We start from the raw sequence: 15131 nt of genomic DNA, 5'->3' as shown, positions 1-15131 counted from the left end.
ATTCTCTTCTTCAGAGAACAATCGAGGCTGAGTCATTGAATATATTCAAAGTTGAGTTAGCCAGATTTTTGATCAAATGTTATAAGTTATTGGGAGTGGGCAGGAAAATGAAGGCACAAAAGATGGTCTTGATAGGCTCGGTAGTGATAACTGGTTAACTGCAGTGAGGGTGTCCACAATCATCACAATGGTTCAGATTGCTAGTTAAATTTTAATATTATTAGTGAATAACATATCTCCCATCATATTCAAAGCATCCTGTGTACTGGCTTGTGCAGTTCATTAGCATGGCCTATTCTCCTTAACATCAGACTCTCTTCATCAGAGAATGAGGCTTGCTGAATGTGATTCTTATCAGCCAGGGCTTCTCCTCTCTGGAGCCACGACATATCATGTCCATAATTGAAATGAAAACAAGACGGCATTGAAGAACACTACCTGACCACTCCAAACATCAAACCCTCATAATTCAAATGGTGATCTTGGTGGAAACATGGTACTTGTGGCCCTCCTGACAACTCAGTTTGTGATATGAGAATGGGGTCATTAGCCATCTCTTTAGGGGTTTCCTTTCTCTTCCAGAAGTCAACCATTGAAGCATTCGGATACATTCTGGAATCAGGTAATGTGTCAGATCATAGAGATCATGACGACTGCCAGGATAGCATATGGATACATGAACAATCCATTACATGCAGTAACATACAAGATAAATACTCATGCAATAGAAGACATTTCTGAAAATGAATGCCCCTGGCTGCCCTGATGGCATCTTAACTGTCATGCAATCTACTATCCCTTGCACCTTTAGATAATCTGCAATGCTACCAGAGCCTATGGCCTTGATTATTTGACTGGCATCTTTATTGCTAAACAAAGTGAACTTATGGACGTGCCTGAACATTTTATCTGTTAAAATCATTATGCAGCGATGGATCACTGGCTGTGATATCTCACAATGAACCATAAGATTAAAAAAAATCAGAACCACAAGCATAAGTTTAGGATCTCACTGGCTCACGATTATAATACTATACCTCAATTCAATGAAGGGGACTAGCAGGAGTCAGGGCTTCATGTCAGGACACCAAAAGCAGTCAGGATTTCTGATCCAGCCACCAGCAATCAGGATGCCAGAATATTTTAACAAGGTCTGAATCTAAGCTTTAGAAACTTGCTTTAGCTAGATAAATTTGAAATTAAAAAGATTCAGACTGAGCTCATCCATAATGATGGTTAACTGTATTATAGTCATCATCTCAAATCTTGCATACTGAATTTGTAATCAAATTGCGAATGAATTTGTAATCAAATTGCAAATAAATTTGATACTGGACATGAAAACGTAGTCTCTAATTTTAAGATGGAGGGTTTTGCGGCATTATCCTAGTCAGGTCATGAATGACAGGAAAAGTTACAATTCACAGAAAATAAAGGTCTTCTTGTGGAGCTGCCTTTTTCTTGGAGGCAAAGTATTTTGAGTGTAAGTGAGCTGTATGTATACAAATTAATTAAAGCTTCATCCTTGATTCACAAGGATTAACAGTGCACACGTAAGTAGTCAATGAAGTTAAACTATATCCTGTCATGAATTCTTTATGTAGTTATGCTTGAATTGAGAATATTATGAACTTGAAGCGATTGCTTTTATTTGAATCTGCCAACTTCAATGCAATGTCAAACCAACAGAGGGTGCCAGTACACTTTATGAACAGTAAATTCTGAAGGCAAGCAGATTTTCTTTGACAGTTTTAAGTATCAGCTCAGATGACTGGCAGTTGAACACTTACATATTCAAAAGCCTTGAAATGAACTTGATTACTATTGGTTTAAAGTGGGGATGACTATTGTCTTGACTTTGAAGTTAGTCTGGAAGTTACCAGGTTCCTCAGTGTTGATTTTCAGAGGCTGCTGGATTGTAAATTTGTAAGATTAGGCCAAGCATGAACGTGACTTTGGAGGTATACTGACTGTTCAGATAATGTTTTAGGGATAAAGATATAGTTAAAGGATTGCCATATTAGGACAGGAGTGGGCAGATATTATTTTTTGAAAGAAAGAGATTGTATGACTTTGACACTTTCTACTTTAGACGGTGGTGGAAGTGCAGTCATGAAATACCTTTAATGCAGAGGTAGATAGATTCATAGTTTCTTGTCAGATAATGGAATAAAAAGAAATCAGGAGAGATGGGGGTGAGGGATTCAATACACAATTAGATCAGCTATGACTTTATTGACTGATGGAGCAGGCTTGAAGGGCCAAAAAGCTACTGCTGCTCCTTTTTGTATGTTCATATGTACAATATCTTGGGATGCTTATTAAAATTGGGATATTATTTAATCTAGAGTCACCTGGAGGCCAGGTTGAGCAAGAATGGCAGATTTCCTTCTGTAAAGGACATTAATAAAGAACATAGGGGTTTTACTACAAACCATGATAACTTGTCAGCGTTGCCATTCTGAGACTAGCTTTTCTAATTCCAGATTTCATTAACAGAATTTAAATTTCATCAGATGCTGTGGTGGGATTTCAACAATTGCACATAAAGCATTAGCTACAAGCCTCTGGATTACTAGTTCAGAGACATTACCACGATGCTACCAACTCCTGCAGTGAGTACATCACCTCCCGAAAGCTTTTTGCTTCTGCACAGACCTCTAAAGTTCACTTGTGGCAACAGCTTCCAAAATTGAAAGCCAATGCTGGTAATAACAATAGTACACCGATCACGTTTATGGACGCTTGGAGCAGCGCATAGCAAGTGGCTTAGATGGACCACTGTTCCTGACTGCCCATTAACTGTCCACCACCCAGGGTAAAAAAAATACTCTGCCTATCTGGCACCCAATCCACAAACATTCACTTCCTGCACTACCAATGCTCAACAGCAGCAGAATATTGCAGAAATCCTCCAAGATTTCTTAGACAGTGCCTTTCAAACCCATGACCTCTACCATCTAGAAGAACAAGGGCAACAAATATAAGTGAACACCACCACTTGCAATTTCCATTCCAAGGCACTCACCTTCTTGACAGTTCTATGCATTGCTGTTTATACATATTGCTAGGTCAAAATTCTGAAATGTCTTCCTTAATAGGATTGTGAGTGTGGCAGCTGAAGAAGGCTGCTCACCACTACCTTTCAAGGGCAACTAGAGATGGGTATTAAATGCTGGCCCAGCCAGCAGTGCCCACATCTCATGAATGATTTATAGACAAAATCCACTGCATGGAATACATGATGAATGTTTGTCACATTGTGAGGGTAAATTCAATGTTATTTAATAACAAAATACTTGGTGGTAAAATTGAAAACCAAAACAGAAAATGTTGAAATACACCAAGTCTGGTAACATTTATGGAGAAAGAAACAGAATTAAGCTTTCAGGTCCACAAATATTTCACCAAAACCCAGATCTATTTGAGTACAGCCAATATTTTCTTATAATTTCTAACATAATTTGAAACTTATTGCTGTACTTACCATTTCTAATAACAGATTATGCTTATTGATTATGTAATACTGTTTGTGAACTCTTACGACTTAAAGGATACTGTTTAAAAGACTGCAAGGTAGTACTGCTGCTTACAGCACAGGGATCATGTTTGATTCCAGCCAGTCTGTGCGGAGTTTACACGTCTCCCTGTGTCTTCATGAGTTACTGACGGGTGCTCCAGTTTTCACCCACTGCCCAATGATATGCAGATTAAATTGATTGACCATGCTAAATTGTCTGTATCGTCCAGGGATATGCAAGTTAGGTAGATTGACCATGGTAAAATACAGAGTTAAGGGGATAGGATAGGGGGCTACGTTTGGGTGGGATGCTCTTCAGAGGGTCAATGCAGACTCAATCTGAACTGCCTATTTCTGCACTGTAGGAATTCCAAGAAGCTACCATGTTAGATGTTGTACATGATTTGAAAGTGTTGAGTACCATTAACATTAGCCACTGTGATGATATGAGGGCTGGTGGGAAAGTAACCGAGGATCTTGAAGGAGTCAGACCCAAGTCAAAATCCTCCTAGTACGAATGTATGCCATGTTGTTGTAACATATAGCTTATTGCAAATCTGCAAATATTTACAACATGTTCGCTATAAGAGACTCTCCTTGTTAGATGAGAAAGTGGCTGTTCTCATCCATACTGGACAATGTGGGCCTGGAAAAATATAGGGTATAGGTATTGAGGATAACAAATACAATATTAAGTATATATTGTTTACAGAAGAATTTCATTAGAATATAGGCACTGTTTACAGAATAATCTTACAACACTCATGCTGTTGCATGTGCACATATCATTTGGATATCCTTATACTTTTTAGGTAAAGTTTTGGCCATACTTATTTACAGAATTGAATATTTTCAACAATTAATAATTTTCACTTTATTAAGTAAGTATACTTAAGTAAGTCATATTACAAAGTTAAAAATAAGGTTAAGAGTTTTATTGTTCTTTTATAGTTCAAGCTAATATAAGCTTAGGCTAACACTTGAGAACACTACATGGTATAAAAGTTTTTATTCAAAGGCATAGCCTTGTTTATCAATGATTTTATTCTGTAACTACGTAACAGGCTTGTGGAGGACTCCAAGTGGATGGGTATGTGTGTATAATTAGGTTCTGTAGTTCTTTTTATAGATTTTTGGATCATCCTGGATGCATCATTATAGTTAGTCACTGGGAGTGGCAACAGATATTCTAATCAGAACAAATTGATGCCACCTTGCTAAAGATCTAAGGAGTTGGACTCGTTGCCATTTAAATCATTTTAATAAGTTTTTTTTTGTCAAGAATGAATCAGGAGACTTTAGGAAGTGGTATCACAAAGTTTAGCATTACTTTTAAAGAAATCAATCAGATATTATTTCGCCAATCCAAGATTGATGAAGAACGATTTATCCATTAATAAGTCAATCAAAGTTTAGGATGCCTCTGATTATCACTATTTGTGATACAGGTCCATAAGGGTTCATAGGGGTTGGCCTTTTCAGTGATTCAATGAACAAGGAAGAAGAATGAGGACAAAAAGGACTTCAGCCAGGGATTGTGGGTTCACAGCCAATCTGGGATACCAAGAGGGCTCTTGTGGTGCAGTGTAGTATCTCTACCTTTAAGCGAAGAGACCTAGTTTCATATCCCATCTTTCCCAGAGGTATGCAATTACACCTCTGAACAGGTTGATTTGAAAACAGGTTTTAAAAAAAACATAAGAACTTCAGTCAGCAGAACAAGAAACCTGTGCTCAGTCAGCTAGTGACACTAACTGGCATTCTGAACTGGATCATCTGTAATAGCACATCTCTTAACTATTATTTCTTTCCTACCTGTTATAGTATCACAATAAATTTTATAAAACTTGTGAAAATATGGGGCACAAACTTCCTGCTGATAACAATAAGTGTTCCAAAACAACTTTCTTCTCAACCGCAAAGGACCATGCAATTAGATGAGATTGAATGAATGGGAATAAAGGAAATATGATCTGTAGCTAACCTCATGAATACGCAGATCGGCCGATAACTTTAGATTGTCTGTCTTGAATTCATTCTAACAGAGAACAGGCTTTCTTAAATGTGTACAATAAAACAGTTCAACTTTGTAGGTAGGTACAAAGCTTATGTTGTGCAAATAAGGCAGCCACTGTGAACTTCAGAATTTAGAAACAAGACAAGTAGTAACTGCACTAGAAAAAAAAAAATTGCCTCTCGATGATCAATGTTTTTTCCTAAAATATGGTGTACAAATTTACATTGCAGTTAGTAATAAGTGAGAGGATACAAACCATTTTTGATCACTGTGTGTCTGTTACCACTAGCAGGAGTTGCAGGGGGTCTGGGAATATCTTCAATGGACTCTCTCCCACTGGACTGTTCACTGGTTGTAGACTCGCCTTCTGAAGGTGAAATTCTAAACAAACAGACAATGGTCTTCTGCACGGTATACCAATATTTTGATTTGTATGTCCAGTAGAACCTCAATTATCCATACTCCAATCTACATCAGTTTTACATAAACCCACTCATTTGGAAGTTTTGAATTTTTATTTATATACAAATTCCAGGAAAAATGTTCTCAACAAGTTAACCAAAACAACTTATTCATATCAGATATGCATAAAGGGATTTTTGATCTTTTTCTAAATTTTCTCAAAAATCAAGTATCTTTCTTCATGCTGATGGATAATTAAAGTTCTGCTGAATGTTCATCAACTATAGTACAATAAAACAAAAACATAAATTGCTGAGAAACCTCAACAGGTCTAGCAACATCTGTAGAGAGAGAAAGCAGAGTTAATGTTTTGGGTCCAGTGACCTTTCTTCAGAAGGGTCTTGAGTTCTGAAGAAGAATCACTGAACCTGAAATATTAACTTTGTTTTCTGTCCATGGATACTGCCAAACCTGCTGAGTTTTTCCAGCAATTTCTGTTTTTGTTTCTGATTTCCAGCATCTGCAGTTCTTTGGCTTTTTTATAGTACAATAAATTTTGAAAACAATGTAGCTGTGACTTCAGAGCATGAAAAAAGCTCTAATTTACAGTCTTGATAGTGGGCTTAATAGAGACCAAGCAACTATTTCTACATATCAACACAGTCATCACGAACATCTAACAACTGACGTAATCACAGAAGGAAACATTTATATTGAAAAGGGTGAGCTATACCACAGTGTCATCAATTAGTATCTTTAAAAGGTGGAATGGGTGGAGGCCAAGTTGAAGCTTCATGCATTGAAGCTTAGTGCCAGCAGGTTGCTCAAGGAAAGCCAATCCTATGTAATGTATTAACCTAATTGGGATGCTCTCTCAAACAAGACAATGCTACATACAAAAGGATACAAGTAATTCTGCATACCTTTCAATCTGGACACTGGAAGCCCACTCATCAATTCAGATAATAGTGTCTCTATTTCAATATTCCAGCTATATACACAATCAGAACCCAATTGGAACATTTTCATTGGGACTAGTTTCAAAGGCTCCCAACTGGTGTTAAAAGTCAAAGTTTTGGTACTGATCCCACAGCAATTATACTTCTAATCTGCTTGCTCTTCCAAATAATATATCACAGTCTAGTGTAATGCCTTCCATGCTATCATAGCTGAAAGCTACCGGCCGTCTTTAATCCTCCCCACTTTCTTCTCCAAATCCCTGGAGTGTTGTCACCTTCTAATTTCTTTCTTACAGTCTGAGATTAAACAAGCTTGTTTGCTATCTTGGTGTCACATTTGATCTCAAGATAAGCATTCAACCTAACATTGCTGCCACCATGAAGCCTGCATGTTTCTGTATCACTGCCAAACTTCATCTATCTCAGCTCATCTCTTGCTGAAAACACATTCATGCGTCTATCACTTTGATTATGTTGTTCTTCACAGAACTACATGTTTTGTAATGTCTGGGGGCACCCACACACCGACTGGGGATCACAGACATTTGTCACAGGGTTGGCTTTGGAAGGCTACAATAATGTCTGCTCATTGAAGAGACTGCACCACAGACACTGGGCTGAGGAAGGGAGAAGGATGCATCTTTTTAAAAAATTAGCTTCATTTAATTTATTGACTGAAATCAACCTCAAAGCATTTCATAAATAAAAAGCCAAAATTGGGGATTATTAACACCTAAGCTGGTCAATTGTAATTTTCTGATTTACCTTTTCAGAATAGTCTGAGTTTCTTTCATCTTTTCTCATTGCTCAATCTTCATGTGAGGGATGTACTTTGCATTATATTAACTAAATATTAAGTTAAATAATTGGCAAATCTGCTTGCCATTTTTCATTTCAATGGGATATTGACAGAAACAGACTAACAGAACTTCAACCAGTTAATTTAAAACATTTCAAAATCTTTCTGCTGTCTCATTTTCGAAGTTTTGAGTAAATATGTCCACTCACCTGCTTCTCTGTCGAAGGCCCTTGGAGAGTTTGGCTGCCTTAGGCTGAGGATTGGGTGCATCACCGTTCTCAGAGGGTGTGCCCCCTTCTTTTGCTGTGGGAGGTGGAAGCCCTTCATGGATAACAAGTACATCATCTTTACCATGCTGTCCAATATGCTGCTTGGCAAAATCAAAGCCTTTAACACTTGGCACTTGTAGCTGAAGAGACAATGTAATAGTCTGTTAGGTCTACGAGAATATTACAGTTGTAATCATACCAATGTGCAAAGCCTCTGTAATGAGCTGCATTAAAAATAAGGTTCTAAAGCGCCAATTATTTTCAATATGGTTTGTTTTTATTTTAACTTTGTTCCAATCGCTGCTCAATCTTTCCCATTCTCATCACCACTTACCATATTACATAGTTATTTTTCTCTTATTCTTTTCAACTTTGGTAGGGTCTTAAATCTAGATTTCCGCTAAATAAAACATTCATTAAGAATGACTTTAATATTCTTCTGTTTCAGAGATGTTCATATCTTATGCAGTTCATAACAGTGGGCATTAAACTCAACTGATGTATTTCAGATTATTAATGACTATAAGACTCTGGTGATGGGATGGGTAGAAGATGATGAAGTGTTTGATCAAGCTATAATTGTATTGAATGGCTAGGCAGACTTCATATTGGTCTTGGAAGCAAATATGTGTAATTACTACTCAATCAGATCTCCAGTACAGTAAATACAAATACAGCAAACCCAGAATCTGCAACCAGAGATAAGATACATCACACCAATTAAATAGTTTAATAAATCCAAAGTTCAGATTTAGTCTCAAGCCGTGCAGTTTAACAAATCTGCAGTTTGACAAATCTGCAGTTTACTTGAAACACCAAAATTCAGAATACAATTAATCAGGCAAATCTCCTTAATACAACAGACATTTTTTGTCTGTCCCTTGTATGTGAAGCAGCTTTCACCAGCGTTTTCCCTCTTCTTAGTCAGCCATTTTTTGATGAACACAATACTCTTTTACTACACCTTCCTCAGGTTTGCTATATTGCAGACTGGACCTACTGACAGCCCATCAGCTACAATGTTGCCTGCTAAAGGGTCCTATGCAATCCTGGGATGTTGCTCAAAATACAGGTGAATAATAGGTGGAAGACTTTCCAAGAGCTGCTTCTTCAATTGGAGGTCAGTTCTCTCCTGCATTTGCTGTAGCAGCAAACATTGGAGTGAAACATTTTGGTGATTGGAGGAGTAGCATGACCAGAATTTGAGGCCTAGAAATGTGACAATGCATCTGTGGGACAGGGATTTGAAAGATTATTTGGGAAAACTGCCTCAGAGTGCAGGAGAATGTCAATTGGGTCACCTGGGGGGTAAGAAATTTAGGGGACTGAGACTTGAGCTCCTCAGTGGCAGGGGACAGTTGGATAGGCCTTCAGCGATGGAATGTGAAGGAAGAGTTGGGCCGACCATCTCCTTGGAGGTGTAGTGACAGGATACGTCACTGGGGAGGGTGAGTGAAAGATGGGTGACTGGAGAGGGGAAAGGTTGAGTACATGACAAGGGGATTAGTTGTGTCAGTGACTTTAGGGGGTGAGTGAATACCTCGAGGATGTGAGGGAGTGATTTGGAGGGGGGGTAGGTGAGTGAATCAGGGCTGCGAGTGACTGTGGAAATGGAAGTGAATGAATGCCTGTGGGGGTTGGAGGTGAGTGACTGAGCAACTGGGGAGTGGGGTGACTGGGGGGTTGGGGGAGAAGAGTGTATGACCAGGGTTGGGGGGGGAAATGTGTAAGTGACTGGGGAGACATTAGTAAATGAGTGTTTAATTAGTGATGGGGACAAGTGAGAGAGAGACTGGTGAGGTACGTGGATGACAGGGAGTTGGATAAGTAAATGTGCGACTGGGAGGGATTCAGTGATTTATGGGGGGAAATAAGTGAATGTGGGATTGAATGACAGGAGTGCGAGTCAGTGATAAGACAATTGGTGAATGAGTGACTAGTTGAGGAAGCATGTGCATGGTAGAATTTGAGTAAGCGAGTGAATGTTAAGGATGGATGAATACGTGGATGAGTAATTAGGGGGAATCATCCAGCAAGTAAGCAACTGGGGAGCGAAGCGAGAGCCTGGAGAGTTGGTGAATGAGTGGGACTGTGCAGGATGTATGCCAATCCTCCTTCCCCATCCCCAAATAAACATATCTGGAAAGCAGGCCACCTATGTCTGACCCCTACTTTCACATGAATTCCGTAGATGCCAGTTCAGAGTGCGCCCCCTCTTTACAAAGGGAAAACTGAGGTCACCAATACTTAAGTCAGACTCCCAAGCTCAGCTTTGGTTTCCATCCTTTCCATGTGATCAAGACTCTGGCACTGATCCATCTCTTTCTAGTTCTACCTCTTTGAAAAAAAGCAAAACAAATGGCTTTATTTGTTAGCTCTGCTATTTAGTAATTTTCAAAGGTAATTTTTTTTTAACCAATTACTCATTTAAATGTTTAACTTGTTGCTTCAGAAATTTTTTTGCTGAAATTCATGTTCATTGTTGTGGTGAAGCACGTCTTTCTGTATTTTACTCATCAGCCAGAGTGAGAGAAAAGCTGAAATAGCCCCTCATATGAAAAGGTTATCCCATCTCTGATGAAAGGCTGGTTGGGCTTCACTTGGTTTTAATGTAGACATCAGCTAAGAACAGAATCAGAGTTAACAGCAGTGGCTTCCAGGATTGAATCATTTGGTAAAATCTAGGCTTATGCTAAAGAATGACTATTTGGAAAAGGTAATTAATGGAAGGTTGGTCAAACTACACCCCAGCAAACAATAAATGTTTCAAGCAAGGAAAAAGACATTTTGAAAGGGAACAAAATGCTTTGTATTCATCTTAAAAACACAGTCATTGAATTTATCCAGTTGTGTTGGGAAGTATACTATTTTGATCAATGTAGTTATTATGAAAGCCACATTTAAAAACTAGACTGGGAACAAGAACTAGACTACATTATTTTGAAGTGGAGATACAGCACTAGTACAGGGGTTAAAGTGAGGAAGAATTGTTTGTATATAGCTTAAATGGGCCAGCGCAAAAGGGGTTTTGAGTAGAGACTATCTCAGCAGTTTCATATAATCTGGATATTGTCTGATTTAAGATGCCTATTGTGTCTTTAATAACTCTGGCTAAGGTGACTGTGCCAAACAGAATGTGATTCTGAATGCATGTTATCCTTGTGCAAAACAGTGATTGGACAGTTTGAACGATGCAGAATGTTCCAGGATAGGAAAAAATAAACTGGAAAAAGTAAACTGGGATAAAAAATAAAAGCACTTGCTGAACTTTGAAAATAAACAAATTCTTTAAAATGTGCAACAAGGCCTTCGGCATCTGAAAATGGAGATATATTAGTATTTTTGAGTACAGACATTCTTGTTTGTTTACAAATCCCTTAAAATATTTGATCTTCCAGCCCTATCTCTATTTGCTCTGTTATGCACACCTTTCCTCTATTCCATCAGTGACAAAGCCTTCAGATATCATATTCCAGTATTATAGTCCTAAACAGGACTCCTTGTGGGTTTTGTAAACTTTGTGAAGTTCATTCATTTAATCTAAAGCAGGGTGGGCACAGATTGGACCATGAACCGGCCAAGTTAAATGGTGAGGTTGGGATATCCAGTGCAACTGCAGAATTGAAGAACCACAACGCTTTAAAGGAACAGACAGGATTTAATACTGACCATAGTAATGTTAAAACTGAAGACTGGGAGCAATGCAGTATAGCAGGCGTATTTCACCTTTTCACATGAAGGTGCACCTGTGTGTTAAAAATATTATTTCTCACTTACTAGCCCAAAACTAAATGTTGGCCAAGACATATGGGGCGTGGGCTGCTTCAGCACCTCAGCAGTCACAAGTGGGACTGAACACTATGCAATCATCAGAAAATATCTCCAATTTAACCTGGTAATAGAGCAAAGGTAGTTAATGAAGCAGCTGAAGTTGATTGAATATAGGATACCTTATTTAACAGCTCCTAAATAATGCTCTGATGGTGAGAGGAATGGACTCCATTAAACAGTACCATCATCCTGGAATACACTTGTAATTAGTGACACACACTTGGGGTATCGCTGCCATCTGGGACAGCCCTCCCCAAAAGCACCTGCTTTCTGGGTTGGCCCACCTGGGCAGTCCCTGCCTAGTGAGCACCAGAACTGATAATACATGCTGGCCCAGCCAACAAAGCTCACATTCCATGAATACATTTTTAAAAAATTAATAGAATTAACACAAATTTAAGAAACAGAGATAATAATTGGTGAAAGGTTCAGGGGAGATGTCAGAGTTAGGTTTGTTACACAGAATGATGGGTGCGTGGTAGTAGAGTCAGATCCGTTAGGGACATTTAAGCAACTCTTGGATAGGCGCATGGAGGATAGGTTAGTCTGACCTAAGAGTAGAATAAAAGGTCGGCACAACATCGAGGGCCAAAGGGTCTGTACTGTGCTCTACTCTTCTATGTTCCAAAAATTAAATGAAATAACTAACAGGTTATGGAAGTCAAGTGCTCAGAATGATAGGCATAATTGTTTTGTTAAACATTTCTATTAAAAAAACACCCAATATAAAATGGAATAAGAAAGGAGAGATCTTTAGACCCAAGTCTTTGACTAATGGAGATTGTCTTTTGTCTTTAAAATGGGAATAAATACAAGGAGGAAATGTGAACTTAATTATGCCTAGTGGTGCATTATGACAAATCTCCTCCTCCTAGAATTCATTTCACTTCATTTTTTAGTCAGGGTAGACTTCCCCTAGGATTGAGACAGGCCAAATACTGCTTCTCCTTCCCTTTCAGGAGCTAGCATTATGAGACACATGGTTAGGTTATGCATGGGACTGCCACTGAATAAAATAAGAATAACTCATATGGACTTTTCTCTGCATGATCCTGGAGAAATTAGCCAATATTAATTGCCAATTTAAATTAGTTTCTGTGATGTGCAATTTTAAAGTTCACATTGGCAGTACATGAATCTGAAAGTATTTTAGATTAATGTGATGCAGCCTCTGGTTTTGACAGGCTTAGGATGGTTGAAATGAAAGCTGCCTTTGATTAAAGGATAATGTACTCATATTTATTCATTTTACATTTTGATCTATATTTAGAGAAATTCATTATAAAAGCGTCTCATGTTAATAGTACTGTGACCGCATTCGTTTAACGTGATTACTTGCTTGACCATTCTTGGTGATGTCAGACAGGACTATGAAAACTTAATATTTATCTGTCCTGACAAGGCAAACAAATTGCTCATTTCGTGTCAGTGCTGGGATTGTATTAGGACATTCTGGCATTGTAATTCTCATACTGAAGAACCATGGAAACAGAAACAATCAATTTCTTTTATGACAGGTAACTTCATAAAAGGGAAGGTACATTCAAGCACAGGTCTGACCATGGACTTATCGACAACCTTTGGATTCTCAGGCAAGAACATGACTTCTTCGAGCTGCTACATTATGGGCAACACCAAAGTTTATGGTGTTAGACTGGGTTCCCAAAAATACAGGATTCATTCTCTCTAGTAACAAGTGATCCAACAGTTACACTTCAGATCTTCTTAGCATCTATATTCCCCAGGAATAAGATTCACTCCTTTCCTGCCCATAGTATTTGACTTCTTGTAAACAATGGCAATATTTGGAATAGATCAAAGCTTTCACAAAGTGATCAAAAGTAGGTGTTTTAGCGTTTTAGCTACTTCACTTCTTGTATTATTGCTCTACTGAAGACAATGGGGTGTGTGTTTGGTCTATGAGGTCATGGCTAAGAGAATGGAATCTGAGCCGATTCTTGGTGATTCAACCATCCAGCAGATTTATTGATCCAGAACCTTTTGGTTTGGTGGACACTTTCCTAGTAGATTTGATTCTTCTGCCTCAACTTCAGATCACTTTACCGAATGGCATAATGACCAGAGTTGTCATGCTTGAGTAAGCAGGAGAAAGCTATTCAGTACTGTGCAGTTTTACCTGGTTAGAATTCCAGTATATCCTCTGAGCACCCTAAAGATTCCCAAGTCTGTTCTCATGCTAAATTGCATTTGAGCCCTCTGGGCATGGAATAGCACTCAATAAACGAAAACTGCAAACCAGTTATGAAAATTGCTTTGTGGCTTGATTCAGAGTCCAGTATACGTTGTGTTGGATCTGTGTCCATCAGATACCCACCTTAACAAATAAAATAATCTTAAATGTCTTAACAACAATTTTCATTCTAACAGCCAACAGATTTCTGGTACACGACAGTGGTGCAGTAACAAGGCAGTGAGCGGGCTCTTGCCTGGGAACCATCAGCTCCAATCTGCTTTCCTTGCTTCACTTTTGCATCTACTTTTATCTTTCGCTTGTTTTCCTTCTCTTTTTGGTCATTTTTTTCTCCATTTCTGTGCTACACTGGTCAGCAGCACAGGCGCGGCAGCGACTGGCAGTTGTGGCTTCTCCTGACAATCAAAGGTGGCAGCAGCAAGGATGTTCTCTTAGCAATTGGAGGACAATGGCAGTGAAGACACTGCCCTGGCGATAAGAAACAGCGGCAGCGAAGACATTCTCCCAGCGATAGGAGTGGCCAGTGGCAGCAAGGTCGTTCTCTGGGTGCATGGCGGTGGCATCAGCGGCAACAAAGCTCCTCCAGTGATCGGGGCGGTGGTGCCAGTGGCAGCAGACTCTTCAAGATGGCGGCGCCAGCAAGGTGACATCTGCAGCTGAAGTGGAATTTGTGGCTTGGTAGCAGCCTGGCCTGGCAGCAGAGCCAGGGATTCTTGAACGCAGGACGAGTTTGAGTTTAGCGGCATCAGTGAAGTGGGCCCAGTGGTGAAGAAATGGCAATTCCTACATTGGTGGATCTGGTGCAGTGGCAACAAGGCAGAGGAGGTCTTCCTTGAGGCTAGGTGCCGGCATGATCAGGGTCGGGAAGAGTGACAATCTGAACCTTTTATTTGTTTATTTTTCTAACTTAATCCTATGACCTATAATGCTGGACCTCTTTACTTTTCTATTTTTTTTGTTTCATAAGAATTTGATCTTAAGTATTTGTACCTAGGTAGGTGCTGTAATGACGTGACTGTAAACTTTCCACTGCACTCATTTGACTACATGACAATAAAGCTAATTCAATTCAAAACCAACAAAATTACTTCTCTGCCCAACACTTCCTCACAAACCCTTCTT

General features: G+C 39.0%; 1 protein-coding gene across 3 annotated transcripts in view; it reads right to left on the bottom strand.

The window, feature by feature from the left end:
* Nucleotides 1-15131, bottom strand: part of si:ch211-1e14.1 (UPF0606 protein KIAA1549) — a 260115-nt gene that overhangs the window by 50911 nt on the left and 194073 nt on the right. For all 3 annotated transcript variants that reach the window (XM_043708964.1, XM_043708966.1, XM_043708965.1), the window contains 2 exons: nt 7907-8106; nt 5794-5918 (listed from right to left, as the gene is read on the bottom strand). In XM_043708964.1, the coding sequence (XP_043564899.1) occupies nt 5794-5918; nt 7907-8106 (325 nt within the window). The remainder of the gene's footprint in view (nt 1-5793; nt 5919-7906; nt 8107-15131) is intronic.

This window comes from Chiloscyllium plagiosum, chromosome 19 (genome assembly GCF_004010195.1).
Source record: "Chiloscyllium plagiosum isolate BGI_BamShark_2017 chromosome 19, ASM401019v2, whole genome shotgun sequence".
NCBI lineage: Eukaryota > Metazoa > Chordata > Chondrichthyes > Orectolobiformes > Hemiscylliidae > Chiloscyllium > Chiloscyllium plagiosum.
The sequence above is the reverse complement of the archived record's forward strand: the minus strand, read 5'-3'. Positions and strand labels throughout refer to the sequence as shown.